At 38.9% G+C, this 20,924-nt stretch overlaps 1 protein-coding gene across 1 annotated transcript in view; it reads right to left on the reverse strand.

The window, feature by feature from the left end:
• The window catches only part of TAB3 (TGF-beta activated kinase 1 (MAP3K7) binding protein 3), a 43,722-nt gene that overhangs the window by 11,198 nt on the left and 11,600 nt on the right, over window positions 1-20,924 (reverse strand). The window contains exons 2-3 of the mRNA XM_014878043.2: window positions 6,845-7,033; window positions 2,560-4,003 (exon numbers count right to left, since the gene is read on the reverse strand). Of these exons, the coding sequence (XP_014733529.1) occupies window positions 2,560-4,003; window positions 6,845-6,946 (1,546 nt within the window). The 5' untranslated portion in view covers window positions 6,947-7,033. The remainder of the gene's footprint in view (window positions 1-2,559; window positions 4,004-6,844; window positions 7,034-20,924) is intronic.

The following is a 20,924-nucleotide window of genomic DNA, read 5'->3' on the forward strand; positions in this document are numbered from 1 at the left end:
TGGTTTTTCTCACTGCTATTACAAATGTGGTATAACTTTTAAGCAGTCTTAGGTTTTCAGGGAATATTGTAATCTCCAATACTTTAAGTTCCCCGGAGGTAAAACTATAGAGCTGCAACAAAATAAACTAGAGAATCCAGAAAATAAAAAGGTGAGTTAGCTCGGGTGCTTTGGACTCTTAATTTTATAAGAGATTGATTTCCCAACCTCTTTCTGCTGTTAAGTCACTGCCTCATTTTCATCATGGTACTGAAATTTATGACTCTCAGTCACAAGGTGATGTTGGGCTCCCAGAGAACCAAAGAAAATAATTTTGACCAGCTAGAAGACAATATTCAGTTTCCTAAAGAAGAGTATTTCTCAGTATTTCATCATGATGCAAAGCTGGCCAAGTCAGTGTGATGCTTAATCCTTTCTGATCAGGCTGGTTTTACCTGATTGAAGTCTGCTAGGACAGAGAAAAACAAGACATTTGATGTGGGTGTTCAGACAAACATGCTGCTCATATAACAATGTTCCAGCAAACTGTTCAAAGGACGCTGTAGAACCTGCAAAATACTACTTCATGAAAAGCCCCAGCCAGAACTTGCTTTTTCTTCACTGCATCCAACAAAGGCAAAGGAAAAGCACATAATATCCAAGAATATTAATATATGAGCTAAAAAGAATTAGAAAAATAAGTAACATGACAACTCACTGCAAAAGCAGAACACCCCAACCTGTCAGAAACAGGTATCAGCATTCCGCACAAAAATGTATCAATTCAGCAATTCATGGCCAAAGAATAAACACCAAAAAGCACAGCCGACAAGAACATCAGGTGTTTTTACACTACAGGCACCAAAATTATTGAACAGAACTGTTCCCTACTTTTTCAAGTAGCCTAAGTCATGCAAGCAGAATTAAGAAAAAAAGTACAGATAACAGACTGAATGATTTTCCACTATTGTTACCAAAGCCTGTCTCTGTATGATTCCTTCAACTTAACGCAGTGTGACTACAATTCAGAGCTTCACATTACATTCTAGTGTAACTCATCAAATATGACTCATATTACAAAGAAGCAGTCAAAGTACAGACACCAGAACGAATTTCTGGTAACACTTTTTATAAATGGCTTACATTCCAGAGAAAATTAAATAAACTTGTTCCGTAAATTAAACTGTTAAATACACTCTTTTCTAGGACTCCTTTGTGGTAGTAAAGAATAAAATGTTGATTCTTCTGCAATTTATTTCTATCAAGAGTTCAGAGTGCAGCAATTAAAAAAAAAAGCTCTGGTAGGTATGCCACAAATGCAAACACCCCAAAAAGTATATCCTAATTAGTGTTATTTGTTTTGCTTTTCAGAGACACAAATCTAGTGGAAGGCACAAAAGCAAAACCAGGTTTTACATTTCAGAACATGTTTTCCACAGCTATGTGAAACTACTTGTATTTTCTCCCATAAATGACTACCTTTACTGAAGCTGTAATAGTAACACTACAAAACAAAGCACAAGACCTCAATTACAGACCTACTGGCATTCACTATTACTAAAGAACTGGGTCTACAGAATTTCCAGTTGGGTCTATGAGGTACAAAACAGCTCTGTTGATGAGTCAGAAGAGCTCAAAAGGCAGTAAGTGAAATAAGAAATCAAGAACTACAGAGCAGCACTAATGGCTCTCACTTCAGCTGTCTGAAGTAAAAAAAAGCTGGGAGGAACAACAGATTAATAGAATCTTCTTTCCAAACACAAATCCAGAAAATACCTGTTGCAGGCTATCCTTGTGTCATTACCCAAATGACTGGGTATGAATGAATGAATGCTTGCAGATTGATTCACTTGCTCAGTTTTAAGTGTTTCAAATCTACACAGCAAATGACTCCAAGAAAAGTAGTTTTCAGCTTAGGATTTAATTTCACATTTCTTTTCTTTACTGAATTATCAAATTCTTCATTTGTACATGGCATTAAAACTATGTTTTATCCCTATGCAGCAGAACGCATCCTAAAATTTGTTTGCCAATCTCTTCGTCCTTTTTGAAAACTCTAAGATGTGAACTTCTAAGTTCTTCAAAATAATTATTTTATTACCTTTAAAAAATATTTGTATTGGCAAAGTTTTTTAGCTGCGTTCTTATCTCTCTTTCACTTAATATTCTTCAATCTAAACCAAATGCAGAAGCCAGTGCTTCAGGTGTTCTAAAACACTTGAATACAGAACAAATACAAAACATTATAAAAATCTACACGCAAATTTATGACTCAGTTCTTCAATGCAGAATTGATAAAACTGACACACAGTATATGAACAAACTACTTATCATTGTTAATTGCAGTGTTTTAAGAAAGTCCCCTAATATCAAAAGCAAAGCAACATTAAGACCCTTAAAAATTCCTTATGTATTAGACTGAAATTTGGCAGTATTTAAAAAAAAAAATCAGAAAAAACAGTCTGATTTTTGCCACAGTTTCTGTTTTTCTCTATACAGGTTCAAAAATTCTCACTAAGTAGCAAAATCAGGCTGAAAAGGCATTTTACAACACCACAATTTGCAGGGTGAAACATTTACCTTGAGTGTAAGCATAGTCGTCTGATCCAGAACTAGAACTTCTCTGATACTTATGGCTTCCTTTTTCTCCTCCAGATCCTGGGATTACAGAAATAGGTTGAATAGGTTCTGGTGCTGCAGAACGCTCTTCTTGGTCCACTAAATTTAAAAGATTCTCAGTCGGTGCTCGACCTACTGTGATTTTAAAAATGGTTGGGTTTGGCTGAGAAGATACCATTACCCGAGGAGACTGTGTTGGTGCACCTGCAGGTCCAGTTGGCTGAGTGTAGGTAATATATACTGGATTAACACTAAATGGAGGTTTGGGTTGTCCTGACATACCTCTGGATGGAGAGCTTGAAGGAGGAGTAGTAGGTGCATACAGCGGGTGCTGGTTTCGTTGAGATGGTTGATTACTGATTGGTGAAGGGCTTCTGTTCATTGCAGTCCCAGGTCTTTGTGGTGGCTCAACTGTAATTTCTATTTTATTCATGGAACCTTTGGATAAACTAGGTCCAGCAAAAGGAGGAAGGTATGATACTGAGTGACCACCTTGCTTTTGAAAAGTCTGGGATGCTTGCTGATATGGATGGGGTGGGACAGTGGAAGGACTAGGAGGCATGAAAACATGTGAACTCAACTGAGGAGGTTGAACTTGGTGCTGAGGAGAGCCAAAGGGAGAGGGACACTGGGATGCCGGTGGTGATCGAAAAGCCGACTGAGGGATCTGGGGTTGTTTTGGAGAATACTGAGAAGGTTGGTAGTTCTGTTGATGTGGATATACAGGTAGAGGACGAGGAGTATAATGTGGAACTGGGCCCTGTGGCGATGAATGCCACTGTGTATTCTGAGGAGTCTGTCGTCCTGAAGAACTTTGAGATGTTTGTCTAATATAAATAGAGCCAGGAGTCCCATAAAGATTGCTTGGAATCTGTGGAAGAATTTGTAGAGCTCTGGGTACACTCTGTCCAGAGGGGAGGTTTTGTGATACTGTAACAGTAATGGGATTTGTACTGTACCGAGGTATGTGCATATACGTGGGAGGGCCTTGCATAGCAGACGTGTTCATTCCTGGTTGTATGGAAGATGGCTGTGGAGGTGGCTGTGGAGGAGGAGTAGCTGCATTTCTATTCTGGTCATTCATGAAAAATGGATTGTAACTAGGAGAAGCTGCCACCACGGCGGGAGCAGAATGTGGTTCTTGAACTAAGCAAATCAGCTGTTTACCTGCCGTGCGCTGCGGGTCAATGTGTCCATCACTTGAGCTGTGTACCAGTGTACGACCACCATTAAGTTGAGCTCCATCCCCCGCATGGTAGCTGGTATGAGGATGAATACCCAGATTAATGTGCAAAAGGCTATTTCTATTCATTCTGGTGTCATCAGGGCTGTGGTACTCCATATACAAATACTTGCTGCTCTCCTGTGCCAGGGCTCGACAACAGGCATCGAGGTTGTTGTTGTTCTAGGAGCAAGAACAGACACCTATTACTGCCATAGAGCACAGGGAAGAGCAACCAGTTCACCATTCAGCTGAGGCCACAACTAGGCCTGGCCTGGACACAACTAGGGGTAACATTCTATACAAGGTATTGCGAAATAAAGATCATACTTGCTACATAGTATGCAAGTAATACATAGCTCACATTGCATCTGGCAAAATGCTCTGGTAACACTAGTCACACTATGACATATTAAAAAAAAACCAAGTCCAGTTCTAGGAAAGCAATGGTTACAACTCTCTGTATGTTCTTCAAGGAATAAGTCTGTATAATTAACTGCTTCTAGTAACCACACAAATCAAATTAAATTAGATCAAAATTTCAAACTCTGGAAAAGTAAAACAAAAATGTAGATAACATTTCAATGTTTATCTGAGTGTTCACTGTTTTCACTTTCTATTTACGGTTTACCTGACTATTTCTCTTCACCTGGAAATTTAAAAACCCAACATTTTATAAAAGTTAACAACGAAATCAAAGTACTGCTTGAAGAATTACTGGGGATTCCATAATGAATATTACAATTCCAACTAAATTTAAACTGCCTGTAAGAATTTCAAGCTTAAGGCTAAAAAAAGGTTTATTCATACATCAGTGAGAAACCAAATAACCCTTTTCAATGTTTGATTTGTTCTGTGGTGCTGGCAGTTGAAACTATACAGACAAATTATGAATCAAGTAATAAATATAATGGGGCATTCCTTTTCCCTTCTTGCCCTCTCCACTCATTTTAGCTTAATGTAGTCTGCTAAAAGAACAACTCAACCAAACCAGTAAAATCACTAGAAAATGTTCCGGATGGTGGACTTCTTTGTCTCCCCACTTTATCATATAACGGCCTCCATCAGCTGTTGCTCAGATTTTAATTTAAACAGTAGCTAAAGAAAACAAATTTTACTCTAAGTTCAACTAAATCTGACCCTTAGCACCTTAAATTTGTTAAACATGACCCAAGACTGTGACAGAGAGCACCTTCTTCCATGGCAAGTGTGCATATATTTATACATGCACATACACTCCTGCCTTCCTCAGTGTGCTAAAATTAGCATTCTAAGGAATATACATTAATAGTGGTTGCACTGCTATTGTAAATACTATCAATATACAAATTTGTATGCATGCATTACATATATATACATATTGCATTGCCATACAATTTTCAACAGCCACTGGCTGAAAAGTCATGTTACATTTCTTTTCTCATGGACTGATACCTAGCCAGTCTTAATACCAAAGTGAAGATGATTTCCCCAAAATTTCCTACGATTTCACTATCAGATGAACTCACATATTCTGTATCTTCTCATATGAAGAGTTACTACTAAACATGACACAGGAGTTCAGCACTTAAATAGGAACAGCTCTCACTCTACAGACACTTCTCCCTGACAACCTCCCTTCATGCTGAACTCTTCTAGACATCAGTGGTCAGCGGGAATACCCAGACATATCACCAAAAATCTAAGATCAGAATATGTGGGAACTAGACCTTGAAATAACAACCAGCACCACAATACAAAGATAGCAGTCTCAAAAAAGTGAGCCACTACTATCACCCACTTGCCATCTAAATCAAACTTGATGAACAGAGCCTTCAGCTTCCTTACATCACTTGGTCAGGGTGTAGGTGAAGGGAACACGTACAAGACAGGCTCTGATCTGATTTTATCAGGGTATGGAATATATTTGTCATTTCAAAGGACCCGCAATTTCTGACAAGTGTAAAACTCCAAAATGATTTAAATCTAGAGTATTTACTGCAAATGGTTACTGGAAACCAGCTCACACATCTTTAAATATAAGATGGGTTTGGAGACAAAATCTATACTTAAAAACAAATATTTGCTGTGCAAAGTTAACTAGCTATCCAGAATGCCATATTATAGTTACAGAACACCATATGCTTCTGCAGCATTAGTTCTTTAATTTTATCAGTTTAAAAATGTCTATGACACAGTACATCAAAAGGATCATGTACTAAGCAGTACAGAAGATATGACTGTCAGGATAAGTAAAGCTTTTTTGAAGGACTTCCCCTACTTTATACTGAAAGCAATTAATTTTTATTAGTATAGTTTAGAAGACAAAATGCAGAAATTACAACCCCTATTCTAAGTAAACCTACTCATGTGCCAGGGACAAGCAAGATGCAAGTACAGCTTTCCAACCTCAGCCATGGCCACACAAGGCCAAATTAGATTTTGCACGTTTCTATTCCATTCCTGAATCTTCCCAGTAATTGAAGGTATTCCCAGATGACCACTACTTATTACATGTGATGACTTATCACTTCCAATTTCTGATTTTAGATGAAGGTGGAAGGATGATATGGAAAGGAAAAGGAGCACAGGGAGAAGAACCACCACCTGACCTAGAAAGACAGAAGTACAACTAAACCTCTGGAGAGCCATGGAAATAGATACCATGAAGAGGGAAAACTGTCAGATTGCTAGCTAAGTCCAGCTCATTTCATGGAAGGATGAGTCACTGTTTACTAAGAACTTCTCCAGTACAGGTATGTTATTTATGTAGCCATCATCAATTAACATCCCATTAGCCACCTTCTTTATTTTCCATATGCATACAGCCACAGGTCACACAGACAATGAAAAAACATCAGTGCAAATTAACCTCCACAAATCTAAGTCAAGAATGACAAGTTTTGTACCTAAAAGACAAGACAGAAATATAAGTAGTGGAGTCTTCCAACCTTTTAAAATAAAATCAAGAGAATGAAAAAAAAAGGTTTTCATACTAAACTCACAATTCATGTCAAAATAAAATACACAGACTCCTCACCGTACCTGAAGCATGCACTGAGACACCACCCCTTCAGGTATCTCAGGGAAACGCTGCCGGAGATCATGGAGTACCTGCACATCAAGCTGCTGGCTGCCCTGCGCCATGCCAGATGGATGATGTTCCAGATTAACAGAAAACGGAAGTCAACAGGCCTTCCAGTGATTGTGGTCTTCTGAGGCTTCTGGCATTTTCTGTAAGAAAGAAAACACAATCCTTTAAGCCACCACGACTTTCCATCCTTCCCAAACTGCTTGTGTAGAAAAACTACTGTAATGCATTTTAGCTACCAAGAGAGACAATAGCTTAAACACAAGGGTGGGAATAATTATGTCTCAAATAGCAACATTAAAACACTTAACATACCACAGGTATGTCTATATGGCATTGCACTGGAATGTGCTAGTTCAGGTCTTTACTCAGTCCCACTGTGGCACCATGTGTAACTTTAATTACTGCGACCTGCATAAAATGGAACTGTTATATATTTACTCGCAGTGAAATTCTGAACAGTCTGCAGAAAAGTCTGAAGTTATCACCAAGTACAGATGTCTTAGTCACAACATGCTAGCAATAATAGGCTCGAAAATTAAGTAGCATAATTATCCAAAAAAATACTCCCCTATTAATAGGGTTCAAACTCTACATCACTACAAATCCAAGAAGCCAGAAGCAATTTTTGTGAAACTGAAAAAGAATTAAACAGAATTTAAAGAGCCCTTTCCAGCATTAGATAAGCATCTATGTAAGATTTTTGTAAAGTACCTGTTACATTGATACTAACATAACGAATTACAAAAACCAAACCAAACAAAATCCCCTGAATCTCTTTCCATTTCAAAATTCTGTGTTCAACAATAAAAAGATTCTATCTGAACTTCAATACCCAAAGACTACTGGAAGGCAAATGCAGTCTGAGTTAACAAACGCTTTTTGCACTTGTGGCTCATCATCGCAGCAGTAACCAAAAGGCAGCTGATGTCTAAGGAAAGATTCACAAAAACTTTGCATGAGGTGATGCATGACACAGCCCCTGTTACACATCTATCACTGCTAAGCTTCAAAAGTCTTTCCAATAATACTGCTCAGTGGAATTCTCAACTGCAGAGAATGCACTGCTGTGTTCAAAAAGGAAACGAAAATCAGATAGCAGCAGAGCTGGTGTTTAATAATGTATTAGCTACCCAAAGTCCCAAGTTAAAATCATTCTTATCTTGACCTCAGTGCAGCTATGGGTGGCACATAGCACAGGTAGTCCAGTCAGATTTTCATTTGTTAGCTCAACTTCCAGCAGCAGCCTCCAGCAGCACAACAGACCAGCATATGCACACATACCTCTAGGCACTAAAATTTCAAGTTTCCTCTGAAAATGTCTTCATTTTCATAGACAAGAAAATATCTCTTTGAAGAAAAGTAAAGTGTCAAGTTCAGGGTAAAAAAAAAAACAACTTTGGTAAAGTTTTAGGGGTAAAAAAAGCAGGTCCACAATCTGTGGCTCTGCAAGTGGACAGCTCTCAGCTGCCCTCAGCATTTCCTGAACACCACCTGTGCACACAGAAAGGGCCCCTCTCTGCCCCATCCCATGTATTCCAGTAGCCAATATAACACCTGCCACATCACACACTTTTCCAAGATAAATGAGACAAGTCTAAAGATCAGTGAGCTATGTGAGTAATCTTGCTCTGACTTAAGAAATACAGCAATAAACTTACATTATACATCACAATTCATTTCTGTCCATTGCAGAAATGCTTTTTTAAAAAAGGAAATGGAGCTTCCACCAGCTTCCACCAGAAAATTCCTATCTACACTTGCAATAGGAGATCTTTTATAAAACTAATTATTTTTTGTAAATGATGAACAAACATCCTATTCCAAAAGGCAGAGCATCACAAGAATTCTCAAAGAAAACCTGACAGCAACCAAGCTCTATGTGTTTCTAGACAACTCTCCTTATCCCAGGAAGTAAAATGCAGTAATGAAAGAGTACCCTACCAGAATAGATTGCAGTTAAAACCTCTGTGGAATAACAAATGATGGCATTTGAAACATTAGTTAATAATTATAAGAATTTCATTTGCACCGGCAAGAGCCTTTGCATCACTTCTCTCTTCAAACAGAAGTTTAAATATAACACAGGTGACTGTGTAAATGCAACATGTGGACTGAAGAGCCATCATCAATATATTCAATGTTTTTTCTACTACAATTTTAAAATAATAGAAGTTAAGTTTTTGTTTTCTAACATTTCCCAAAGAGGTGTGGTGAGTAGAGGTATAATAAAAAGTAACTGGCAGTTACTGGCCAACTATGGATTTTATCAGACAATAGGTAACAAAGTTCCATTTTTATTTTGAGGAGTTGAAGCCTCCAGCCTTTACAGTTATACAGATAACCTTAAAAAGTCTACAAGAAACCCAAAATAACTTTTGGAAAGCATGGACAAACACATAATCACATTCTGAAGTCCTGGGATTACATAGCTAAACTACTGTGGAAATTTGTTGCTTTTTTTTCCCCCAGCCAATACCACAAAATTTACTACTGTCATTATGTACAAGCCCAGCCTTTTGTCCTACCTATTGTCCAGTATTTTGTTCAGCTTATTGTACTTGACCTGACTACAGCTGACTGCACATTTTCCACTCTAAGCAGGCACGAACTGGCTGGAATACAATACTCACTTCCCATGTTGCTCCACAGCACACGGCAGGCAGAGAAGCAAGTTATTCAGAGAGCCAAGAGCTTACAGCAAAGGCTACACAGCTGAGATGCTTAGACAAGAACTCCTGCTGAGCCACAACAGGCTAGGAAAGCAATCCTTCAAAGACTTTCTTCCACAGCACTCACAGGCTAAGGGACACACTGAGGTGCCTTACATGACGAGCCTTGTAATTACTGAAAGTTCAATGCATTAAATACCACCCAAAGTCAAAATGAAAACAAGATATTTCATCTGTAGCTTTCAGGAAGGAGTTGAGAGTACCCAACGTCTTGATGAAAAGTATCTCATGAAGATGGAATAAATTAGCAGTGCTAAATACATGGCAGTTCTAATGGCAAAACCACAGCATATTGTCACAGAATTGGTCCTGCTGTGTTAACACACTGAGCTGACCTCAGGAGCCACTCAGTGAATCCCAGGGATTATGCAAACCATATCTCAAGTCCTAAAGAAATACAATAATTTGTTTTTTCACACCTTTTACATGCCCAAATGGTATGTACACGAAAACAGTATCTTTACCTTTATCTTTTCCTTAAGCCATTTGTGTATATTACAAGTTAAGAAAACAACCAAAGGTTTTATCAATCAACTGATGTCTCTCTTCTGAATAAATAAATAAAAAAGCAGAACTACTACAGTATTGATCCTCCCCAAGAGCTGTTCAAATACATAGAGAAGGACATTTATTCCACTTTCGTCATTTTTGAAGCACTAAATCAATTAAAATGAAGACACCTAAATCACTAGGAATAAGATCCAATTGAAACCAAATTATGTCAATGAATACTAATTAAGTCAATAAATACTATTGGAAAATGTATAAACTGTGTACTGATGTGTGCTTATACAATTACTATGTATGGAGCAATTAAGTAATTCCTGAGTGAATTTCCAGAAAATAGGCTACCTGGAAGACAGTTTCTTAGGCCTTAAAAATTTAAATGTAATTGTTAAGAGTTTTATAACAATAGTTGGGCATTGAAGTGTAAGAGGAAAAAATCAAGAGGCAGAACACAGTAATAAAAAAATCAACTTACAGAATCATAAATATACTGGAGTCAGAAGTGACCCACAAGGAATATCAAAGTCCAGCTCCTTGCTCTGCACAGGACAGTCCCAAGAATCACACCATGCCTAACAGGGTTGTCCAAACACTTCTTGGACAGATACCAGGTCAGAACTGAAACTGCACTTTGAACTCTCCATCTTGCTCACCTTCCAAACAACACTAACACTATACTCTACAAAAACTCTTCCTGAAAACTATGACAGACCAACTGATTACAGGCAGCAGCTCTTTATCACTGGAATGATTACACCCCCTACATCTCTGCTGACACATTGGTTAAATGTTTCCAAAGGCCATGATACTGTCCGTATACTGCTTGCCAACATTAACATATGAGAAGACAAGAGACTAATTAGCTCAGAAAACATATTTAGAAAGTACTTTATTAGACTGAATATTAGTGTCTGTGGGGTTTTTAGCTACTACTGTGGTTTTAACAAATAAATATTATTTTAGCTATTACTGCATCATCACATCCCAATTCCACTTCTGTATTTCAGTACTCAAGTAGATGTTAAGGTGTTTTACTACTGCAGTACTTCCTAAGAGACTACAAACACACAACAGAAAAGCTGTTGAAGAGCAACATTTCTGTAAATCAGTTTCTATAGAAGCACGGCATTTGAAGATAAAAATTCAAACTGAGTTGTTTCACACAAAGGATTAACTATGCACAAACGTGATTTTTAACATCTCAACCCACACATACCTATTATTTAATAGGCATCCATTATAGCCTTGTAAACATGCCCAGCATATGACCTGGCTGCAAATGCAATCATGTAATCCCACCTCTAATCCTTGAGCAGCCTCTGGAACCACTGTTACCTCAAATTCAAAGGTGCCTGCCTGCAGTAGAAAATTACGTCGGCTGTAATTGTTAAAAAACATCACAATCTATTAATTCCAATACTGAAAAGAAAGACAACAGATTTTTATACTAAGTTTGCATTTATGTAACCATTCAAATAAGCAAAAACAATTAACTCATCCCACAAATATCAGAAGACTGGCATCAATCCAGCTAAAACGTTGGACTGCTCTTGCAGCAAAGGCAGGCAAATGATTTTATAGTAATGTGACACCTTCACAAAGACTTGCTAACTGGAAGACCTTAAAATCTCAGAAATATGAGAAACTGAAGTGTTGTAACAGCGCCAAAAGCACTTTTTCCTCACAACCATATTCAGTCACACACTTACTGTATAAACATGATATATGAGAAAAGCAAGGATTATTTTTCCCTGCAACTATCCAGCTAAAATAATTTTTAGGATTATATATAGCTAGGCACAACTTTCCCACCTCAGAAATCAGAATGTCTATTTGTTAAGAGAAGTTTTCTTTATTTACAGGGTGATAGATCCCACAGCTTTGGGACTATATTGCCTCACACAGTAGGAAAGATACAACAGAACTTAAAGACATTCTGTCAGTTCATACAGACTTGTAAAGTTCAACAAAGCAAAACAAAAGCAGTCAATGTTTAAAGTCGAGCTCAGCATGCCACTGCCACTGTTCTGAATGACTGGCTACTTCAGTAAAACCACAGCTTCATGGTGTGGCAAGCTGTCTTCTGATGAACAGTCACTCACTTGTGTAAAAGATCAACATATTCATAAATCCACTGGATGGTAGGAAGGCCATGTGAAGCACAAAAAAGAGGTATACAGTGGAATGAAACTAAAAATAAAGCTGACAAGCTATCACTGTTGACCAATTGATTTCTTATGGTAAAGTTATACAAGCTCTCCCGACAATTCCATATGCCTGCCCATTTATCCATATAACATTTACTCAGATGTCATGTGATGGCCTAGAACAGCTCAAACATAAATCATTAAAGTCAGCGTGATTAGAATACTATCATCTCAGATGGATGAAAAAGGAGTGTAAAGCAATAAAATAATTCCTTCAACTTTTTTTTCCCCCAGTAGCTTAAGCAGTGATCAGTTTTATTCATTTTTGAAACTCCTTCCACAGACTCTATAAATGAGTAATATTGTGATACAGTGCGGTGTGTCTTTATCACATAAAAGCAATATGTAACTCTGAGGTAACAGAAACCCGGACAGAGGAAATCCATTTTTGGCAGAACAGTGACACTGCCTAGAAACATGACTCATGCATAAAAAGGTTTCATCTGTAACCTGTGCACAAGCATGTTAATTACACAAGATGTTACAAAAATTTAAAAAATCATTATCAATCACTATTCTCTCTTAGGCATGTGTTTTGTGTGCTTTAGTATTTGCTTTGTTTTTCTGCCTTTAATTACACTCTGCCATCCTTACGGGCCATCAACACCGAAATGAACTAGTGCTTAGTGTTACTCATTTACTGTTTTCTCTCTTCCATTTACATTACAGAATCATTAGGGTAGGAAAGAACTTCCAAGATCAAGTGTAACTTCTGACAGAATACCACCATGCCCACTAAACCACATCACCAAGTGCCACGTCTACTCATTTTCTGAACACTTCCAGGGATGGTGACTCCACCCTTCTTTGGGCAGCCTGTTCCCATGTTTAACTCTTTCAGTGAAGAAATTTTTCCCGGTATCCAACCTGAACCTCCCCTGGCACAACTTGAGGCCAGTTCCCTTTGCTCCACCTCTACTCATCTGGGAGAAAAGATAGATCCCACATGGCTACAACCTCCTTACAGGCAGGTGAAGCAATAAGGTCACCCCTGAGGTCTCTCCAGGCTAAACGTGGCTCCCACAACTGCTCCTAAGAATTGTGTTCCAGGCCCTTCACCATCTCCACTGCCCTTCTCTGGACATGCTCCAGCACCTCAATGTCCCTGCAATGAGAGATCCAAAACCTGTCTTTTCAAACTAAACATTTATATAGATACATTATTTATTCCATTGCTTTGGAAGCGAAAGGGTTGAAATTCATCCCTATCCCATATACAAAACAAATCTCCACAAAGTAGAAATTACTTTTAATACCTACATTACGCTGGGAAATTGTAAAAACTAAATGATAATGAGAAGACCACTTAAATGGAACAATGATGCTCCTTTTAGCAAGTAGCTAAGAGGTTCTTGGCCAGTAATTTCTCTACTAAGTAAGACACAGCATAGTCTGGTTGGGACAAGACTTCAAAGGTCACCCCAGTTCCAAAGCCCAGCTGAGGGGGCACTAGACCAGTTTGCTCAAAGCCCTGTCCAGCACAGCCCAGAACACTGCTAACGATGGGACATCACTTGTCTGAGCAGACTGTTCCAGCGTCTCACCACCCTCATCAGAAGTTCCTTATTCCTAATTCTTCCTGATGTCAAATCTAAACCTACTGTCTTTCCATTTAAAATCGCTGCCCCTCATCCTGTCATGACAGACCTTGGTAAGAAGTCTCCTCTAATCTTTCCTCCAAGTCTCTCGTATACTGAGAGGCCATAGAAGTAAATACTCTGAAGGAACTGATGGTTCTTTCACTCCAGTAAACAAGTAGAAGCAGCTCTTGCTACAGAGCAAAGTTACAAAAGAGAAAGCTTCCAAGGCAGGGGGATAGGCCAGCAATGATGCCACCATGCCACAAATGCCAGCTTCCAGGAGGGCTCTGCAGAACACGAGGCACAACTACAAGATGCAAACACAAGTGAGTTTGTACAGCTCACAGATAATCCTGAGGTTAGCATAAGCATCACGACTGCACTCCAAAGCTTTGAGAACAATGAACTGCCTTTCTTATGAGGACATATGATCTATGATTTCTGACTGAACATTTGTGAAATGAGGCTGTGGCTGGGAAAAATCCTGCAGGGAATAGTACACTGTCAGATTTCCTAATTCATCAACTTCTGTGCTGGCCCTGATAAGCACAGTTTTATGATAATGCAAAAAGTTTTTGGTAGTGATATCCTATTCTGGGAATCAAAATGAGCCAGAAAGGATATAAGAAAATTTGAAACTGAATATATACTATAAAGCATTGGAGAAGACCTACTGCAAATCCACTGATCATAAACTTCAGCTTTTTCTTCATTTTTAAGTACAGTCTGCTATTCATATTTCCAAGTTTAGCAATTACTAGAAGCTGAGGTTTACACAAGAGAGAAACTGAGATAATGAAGTGCAGAAGTACTGGACTATTGCTTCATACACAATCTGTTTGAGAAAGTGAGCTTCCTTCTCAGGAGTTTAAGATTAACACTTCTCAAAGAAGCAATGTCTCCAAATATTGCTATGGACAGTGAGTTATCTGCAGAGCACCAGTCTGAATCTTGACCAGGATAACAGGAATTCAATATTGTTCCAGACTGAGATGTTTGATAGCTCCTACACAAGGTGATTCTCAGCATTAACTCCTACTCCTACATGCCAAATTCATTGCTACGTACTGAATTCACCTGTAAAACATTTGGAACAGGCTTTGTTCTCAAGATATATTTACAACAGTTAAAACACGAGTCTTTCCATAAGACACTTCTACAAAATGAAACACTGCAAGTACTTTTGCAGGAGTTCAGTGCAGTAAGAATTCACTAAAGCCAGAAGTTGCAAAAAGTGTCAAGATAGAAGCCATAATTTAAAAAAAAAAAACAAACAACCAACCCACCACATTTGGATTACTCACACTGAACTTGTAAAATTTTGGTGTTATACCAACACTCATAAATCAGCTGTTACACATTTCAATGGCTAAATGTGTCCCTCACTTTTCTTTACCTTTTCACTTTGACTTGAGCTTCTCCCTAATAAAAATGACTGCTCTAAACAAACAAATTGCTATCAATAAATCTGAAAAATGCTCCATTTGCAGAGTAAAAGCAACACAATTGCACTGATTGTCTGAGCCTGCAGATACTTTTATAAAAGGCACACCACTGCACTTCACACATTCAGGGCTACACTATTCGATTTACTAACCATTTTTTTTCACATGGGTGGCTCAGAAAACAATTAAGTCTCTGGTGAATTTTTCTATGACAAATCTTGAAAATACTCTATATTCAATATATTGAATCAAAGCTTTCTACTTTGTTGATAACTGCATATATGGAAAAGCTTTACAGTATTGTGTTAGTTTGAAAGACAGGTGTCTGCTAGGGAAGGCAGGAGCCTCCCATGGAATGGAGAATGTAAACCCCCTCCCTCCAACTTACTACAATTTTGAAATTAAGGGGCTCTCAGGCAAAGATATGAGGAAAGAAGTAACAGTTCTTTACTAGCGTGTATAATAAAGCAAACAAACAACAACAACCACAGCATTAACACCAACCAGAGCAGGAACCCAGAGACCCTTCTAGGCCATGGGCACTGTCCCTTGGTTCAGTTCATGGCACGGCCAGCAGGGGCGCTGGTGGCTCCCAGCCAGGCAGGGCAGGGGCAGTGATTCCTCCAGGCCTGCAGGGGGCGCTGTGGGCAGGACTCGAGGACGCTGATGGCGGCTGGGCCCAGATAGGAAGGGATAGGAGAGGCTTTGGTTTATAAACCCTGGGGCAGTGTCAGTCCCAGCGCCCAGATGGGAAGGGAGGGAGGAGAGGCTTTGGTTCACAAACCCTGGGGCAGCCGATCCTGGTGCCCTGCAGGACTCTGAGGAGCACCACACTGGGACGGCAGGAACGAGCAAAGATCCTGGGCTGGTGGATGAGATGCATCAAACTTTGGGGCTGTGGCTGGCACCGCAGGACGTGTCGGCAGGCAGGGTGTGCAGGGCTACACTGCAGTGAAAGCTCGGAGCAGTGCCGAAGCAGCAGCGGGGTTGGGACAGCGGCAGCCCAGCTCCCAGCAGGGCAGGGAGAGGCCAGCCTAAAATCTCGGGCACCTGAGCAGACGGTGACAGGTCCCTCTTTTAGTGAGGTGAGTGCTAATAAGATCCTAGTTCAGTGCTGCCCCAGACCACGTCCTCTAGTCGATCGGAGAGAACTTCCCATAATGAGAGAAATGCAACCAGATACCCTGCTTCCCCCTTAGGCTTGGCCACTTCTTTGTTTTCTTATGTACCCAGTAGTCAGTGTTTCTTAGCAACTTATGGGAAAAATTCTATAGGTAAGGAGGACAAAAGAAAAGAAACCTAACCCCCAACAAAGATGCAGACAATTTCTGTAACACACCTTGTCTTAAACATTCACATTTTTCTGCATCATTGAGAAAATGATCACAAAGTATATTTACACCATAAAGCAGAAGTATCCCTTTTCCTGCAGAGACAGAAGAGACTGTAATTACCAGTAGTTTCAAGTTAAGTGACCTGTGTAAGTTTATTAGCAGCCTATATAAGTGACAACTCTGCAAAAAGCAACATCAATTGCAGACTGTCTGTACACTCTATTCCCTACATTTCTACACCCAGTATGTCCAGTTGAGAAAGGAGAAAATTATAGTGGGAAGCACAACATTCAACACTCTGGCAGGATGACCATCAGCCTCTCCTCACTTTGGCCATCTGAAACTAGAAGAAAAACCCTAGACTGGAAAGAAGTGGAGTGAAAGGATGACAGAATCAGCTTTCAGGATCCCCAGCAAATACAAATTGATGGAGGATATGACTCTTCACACATGAAACTGAGGAGGGAAACAGACAAGCACATATAAACAGGAACAAAAAGGGAGAAAGCTGATAGAGAAAAAAACAAGGGACAGGAGTCAATACAGAACAATAGTACAGAAAAATATGAACCATACTCACTCCAGCAGAAAACACCACCTTCCAATTTTAAAGTTTTGAATTAAACTTTGGTGGCCTGATTGTGTAAGTTTCTTTGACATGAATAATTGCTATAAAATACGATGAACAAGTTATGCAGCGTGCCTGTCTTTTCTATCATTCCAGAAGAATTTGTTAACGTAGGGAAATCTAACATGGACCTTGCTGATTCTGTGGTATCTTCTGACAAGTCTTTGCATGAAGACCTCACGGGAGTGTTGCAAGACAGTCACATAGAGAGGTTACACACCACGTTATATTAATGTTACTTATGTTTATTGCAATATAATATATTGACACATTGAGGTTATCCATGATCACACCTGTACATGTATCGGTGCTTGACCACGTGCCATAGTCAGGGAACTGCTGGGCCCAATATCCTTGGGCAAAGCAGGAGGCACCTTAAAATAAAAAATTATCTGCCAACAACATAAATACACACAGACCTGTATGTGTATGAGCTATATGTGCATATATACAGATGTCATACGCCCTAGAGAATGCTTTTTGCATCTTTTTCTCTTTTTTTTGCTTTTGGGAGCAGAGAGAGAAGAATGCCTAAAAATAAGATCACAATCATCTTCTATTAACATTATTTTATCTCATCTTAGCCCCAGATGGACTTGGGGGGAGATGTGCCTTATATACTACACAATACATTCTCTTTCTGCACTGACTTCAGCATTCCCTATTAAAAAATACAAATAGGATACAAAAAAAAAGTCTGGTGAAAGGAAAGCCGTGAGTTTTCCTTCTTTCCATAAGCTTTCCATATGTTCCATCTGTTGCAGGAAGAAGCATTGGTATGTAAAGTAATGTTTAAACAATTAGCACTCAGATAAAGCTGTAGCTGTCCTGTCTATGGAACTGCTTGAAGAGCAAATCTCTATAAGGAAGTGTTGATATTATTTCAGATTTACTTGTTCCATCATCTTGAGCCAGAAATGGAATAAGCCAAAAGAGATAATGGAAGGACTAGAATATGAATAGAATTTTTCATCCTAAAATGTATTGATGCATTCCTGCCAAAATTCTTGTACAGCTTCAACGGCCTTTAAGAGTATCCACTATCTTTACTTGATGAAAGCTTTTAGAGTATCCTCTTCCTACAGACAGCTGCAAACCAGGTTGGTTTAACACCTGAGAATTACAGATACGAGCAGGAAAACTGCATCGACCTACAGTAAACCTTTTCATGAACAAAATTAATTTCTGCTTAGAGTCACAGAATGGGATGGGGTGGAAGGGATTTTAAAGATTACCTAAATTCAAACCCACTGCCATGGGCAGTGGCACCTTTTCACTAGATTTATATATGTGTGCGTGTGTTTATATATGTTTGTCAATATATTTTTATTATTTATATTTCTTGTATTTATTGCTTCTCCCAAATTAAAAACCTAATAGCTACTCAGTAAAATCTTCTGTTCCCAACTCAATGTAGTATCCAAAGTCTGTACATTTGAAAAAACAATACTTCTAGCTAAAATATTCTGTTCTTATAATGCAGCAGTCTTCATACTGTCAAATAACTTTCATGCTCTTCTGTGCACTCTGGGCACAATTTTAAGCTGATTTTTTCCTAACATTTATTCCAATTTTCTTATTTTTCTAAAGTTAAATTGGAACATTAATGAATTATAATCCCTCATAGGTCAGCTATAGTTATATGAAAGCACAGACTCCTCCTAAAACCCACACATTAGCTCTCCAAGGCTTTAAGTCATGACTTGAGTATGTTAACCAAAGCTGTGTTTGCAGTCTGGACACCTTAGTTACTCAACTCAATGACACTGCCTGCAAAGGCAGGTTGGCAGTATTCAGGTCATCAGTCATAACATTTGTTTATTTTTGTTGGTCTGACACCAGGCCAGAAAATTTCAAATTCAAGTGATGAAATTAATGCAATTCCTGGCTGGAGCATGTGTAATTTTTTACATATAGCTGAGCATAAAAAGACCAATTTTGTGATGATGGAGCTGGATGCTCTTTTACACAGTCTGTGACTGTAGCTATAGCAAGAAAATATTGAACAACCTTGTGGCTTTATAGAATCAGCCTTGTGGTATACAAAGGAGAGGGAAAGAGGTCCTCGACTACTAGGCAGTCTTTCCACAGCTGACACTGCATGGCTGGCTGATGGTGAAGTTACAAGTAAATGTTGCTTTCATCAGGTAGAGATACTGAAAAAAAAACAAAACGGTATAAATATGAGACAAAATGAAAAAGGCACACTTTCTGGAACTTTCAGGAATATGTAGTATTTGACTTTTCAAAGCGTTTCACCCAAAAATCCCTATTCATAGTTTCAAGGATTTCATTTCAAGGTATTTTTACAATATCTTATTTTTATTCTACATGACAAATATCCTTTCAAATGTAAGTTACACATGCAAGTTAAACACTTTAAGCAATCAGCATCTCTCTAAAGCCAAATAATTTCCACGATGATCTGCCTTACTGTACTCCATTAAGGTTGGTAGGATAAACTGCACTGATTTCATTTCCCTTTTAGGAAGCTATCCTCATAATCCTGCTTTAGAAGAAAAAAACACTAGGGCTCAAAGGCAGCTTCAACCTAAAATAGTTACTAACTCATTCTGCTCTTGAAGAGGTTTGGATTATTTCACTTCTCAAAAACAAAAAGATGCTGTCCAGCAGCTCAAGGTATGTACAGCCTCCAAAAGCCATGCCCTTCCTTATTTTAACAGACCTCTTTCTTTTAGGATTTATGGAGTTTTGTGGGTAAGTAAAGCAATAACTAAAGAAACAACAGCAATAGCTGTTGAAACATTCTCTACACCACACTGAGCTTGCTCTGGCGTTTGTGCTGTGCTCAGGGCTCTTCACCTCCATCAGAACAGAAGACTGGAACTGGCATCCACCCAACAATTTGAGTGTCTCAGGTGCACTACAAGAATGCAAAAGCCTTTCTTTCACCTGATATGTCACAGTGGTTTCCTTTGCTTAGGTTCTGCAGCAAAGGAGGAGATGTGGTATTTAGTTCTTTAACCAATCTCCCAGTTTCTTTACTGTTAAGAAGTGGGAGTGTCCATATGGTTTGTAAAAAGCAACAATGTGGAGCATGCCCAGATCTTCAATTAATAACTAAGAATTTCAACCTTTTCAAACTAGTCTTCCAGTTTAACTCCCTTGAGTCTTAGAGGGGCATCATGCACTGAAAACACAGAGGAAAAGGAAAAAAAAAGTCAAGGTCATATCTTACCACAAATCCAATGCAATCTTATATACAAGTGGAGGTTAGACAGCCGAAAAATCTAAAGTTTAAAATAACCTGCTGTCTTCTCCTGGCCAGCCAAGCACAACTGCCACCAGAGTATTCCCCTGAGGCCAGTAAATGACACACAATGCCTGCCCTGGACAAAGGAGCACAAAGTGAGAGACTTATACATTTCTGAATAAAAAAACCCCTAACCAGTTGAAAGCAAAAATATATTAAAATAACATTGTAATCTGATGCCTTGATTCCAAAATCATAGCTCAAGTAGTCACACCCTCTGCTTCACCAAACAGCCCAATGACTCCTTCAGAATTCTCACAACATTACTGCAAACAAACTCGGCTCTAAGCATTTACACAAGCCAGGCTCAAGTGTAAGCTTTGGGTT

The sequence above is a fragment of the Sturnus vulgaris genome, chromosome 2 (genome assembly GCF_052056855.1).
Source record: "Sturnus vulgaris isolate bStuVul1 chromosome 2, bStuVul1.hap1, whole genome shotgun sequence".
Lineage (NCBI taxonomy): Eukaryota > Metazoa > Chordata > Aves > Passeriformes > Sturnidae > Sturnus > Sturnus vulgaris.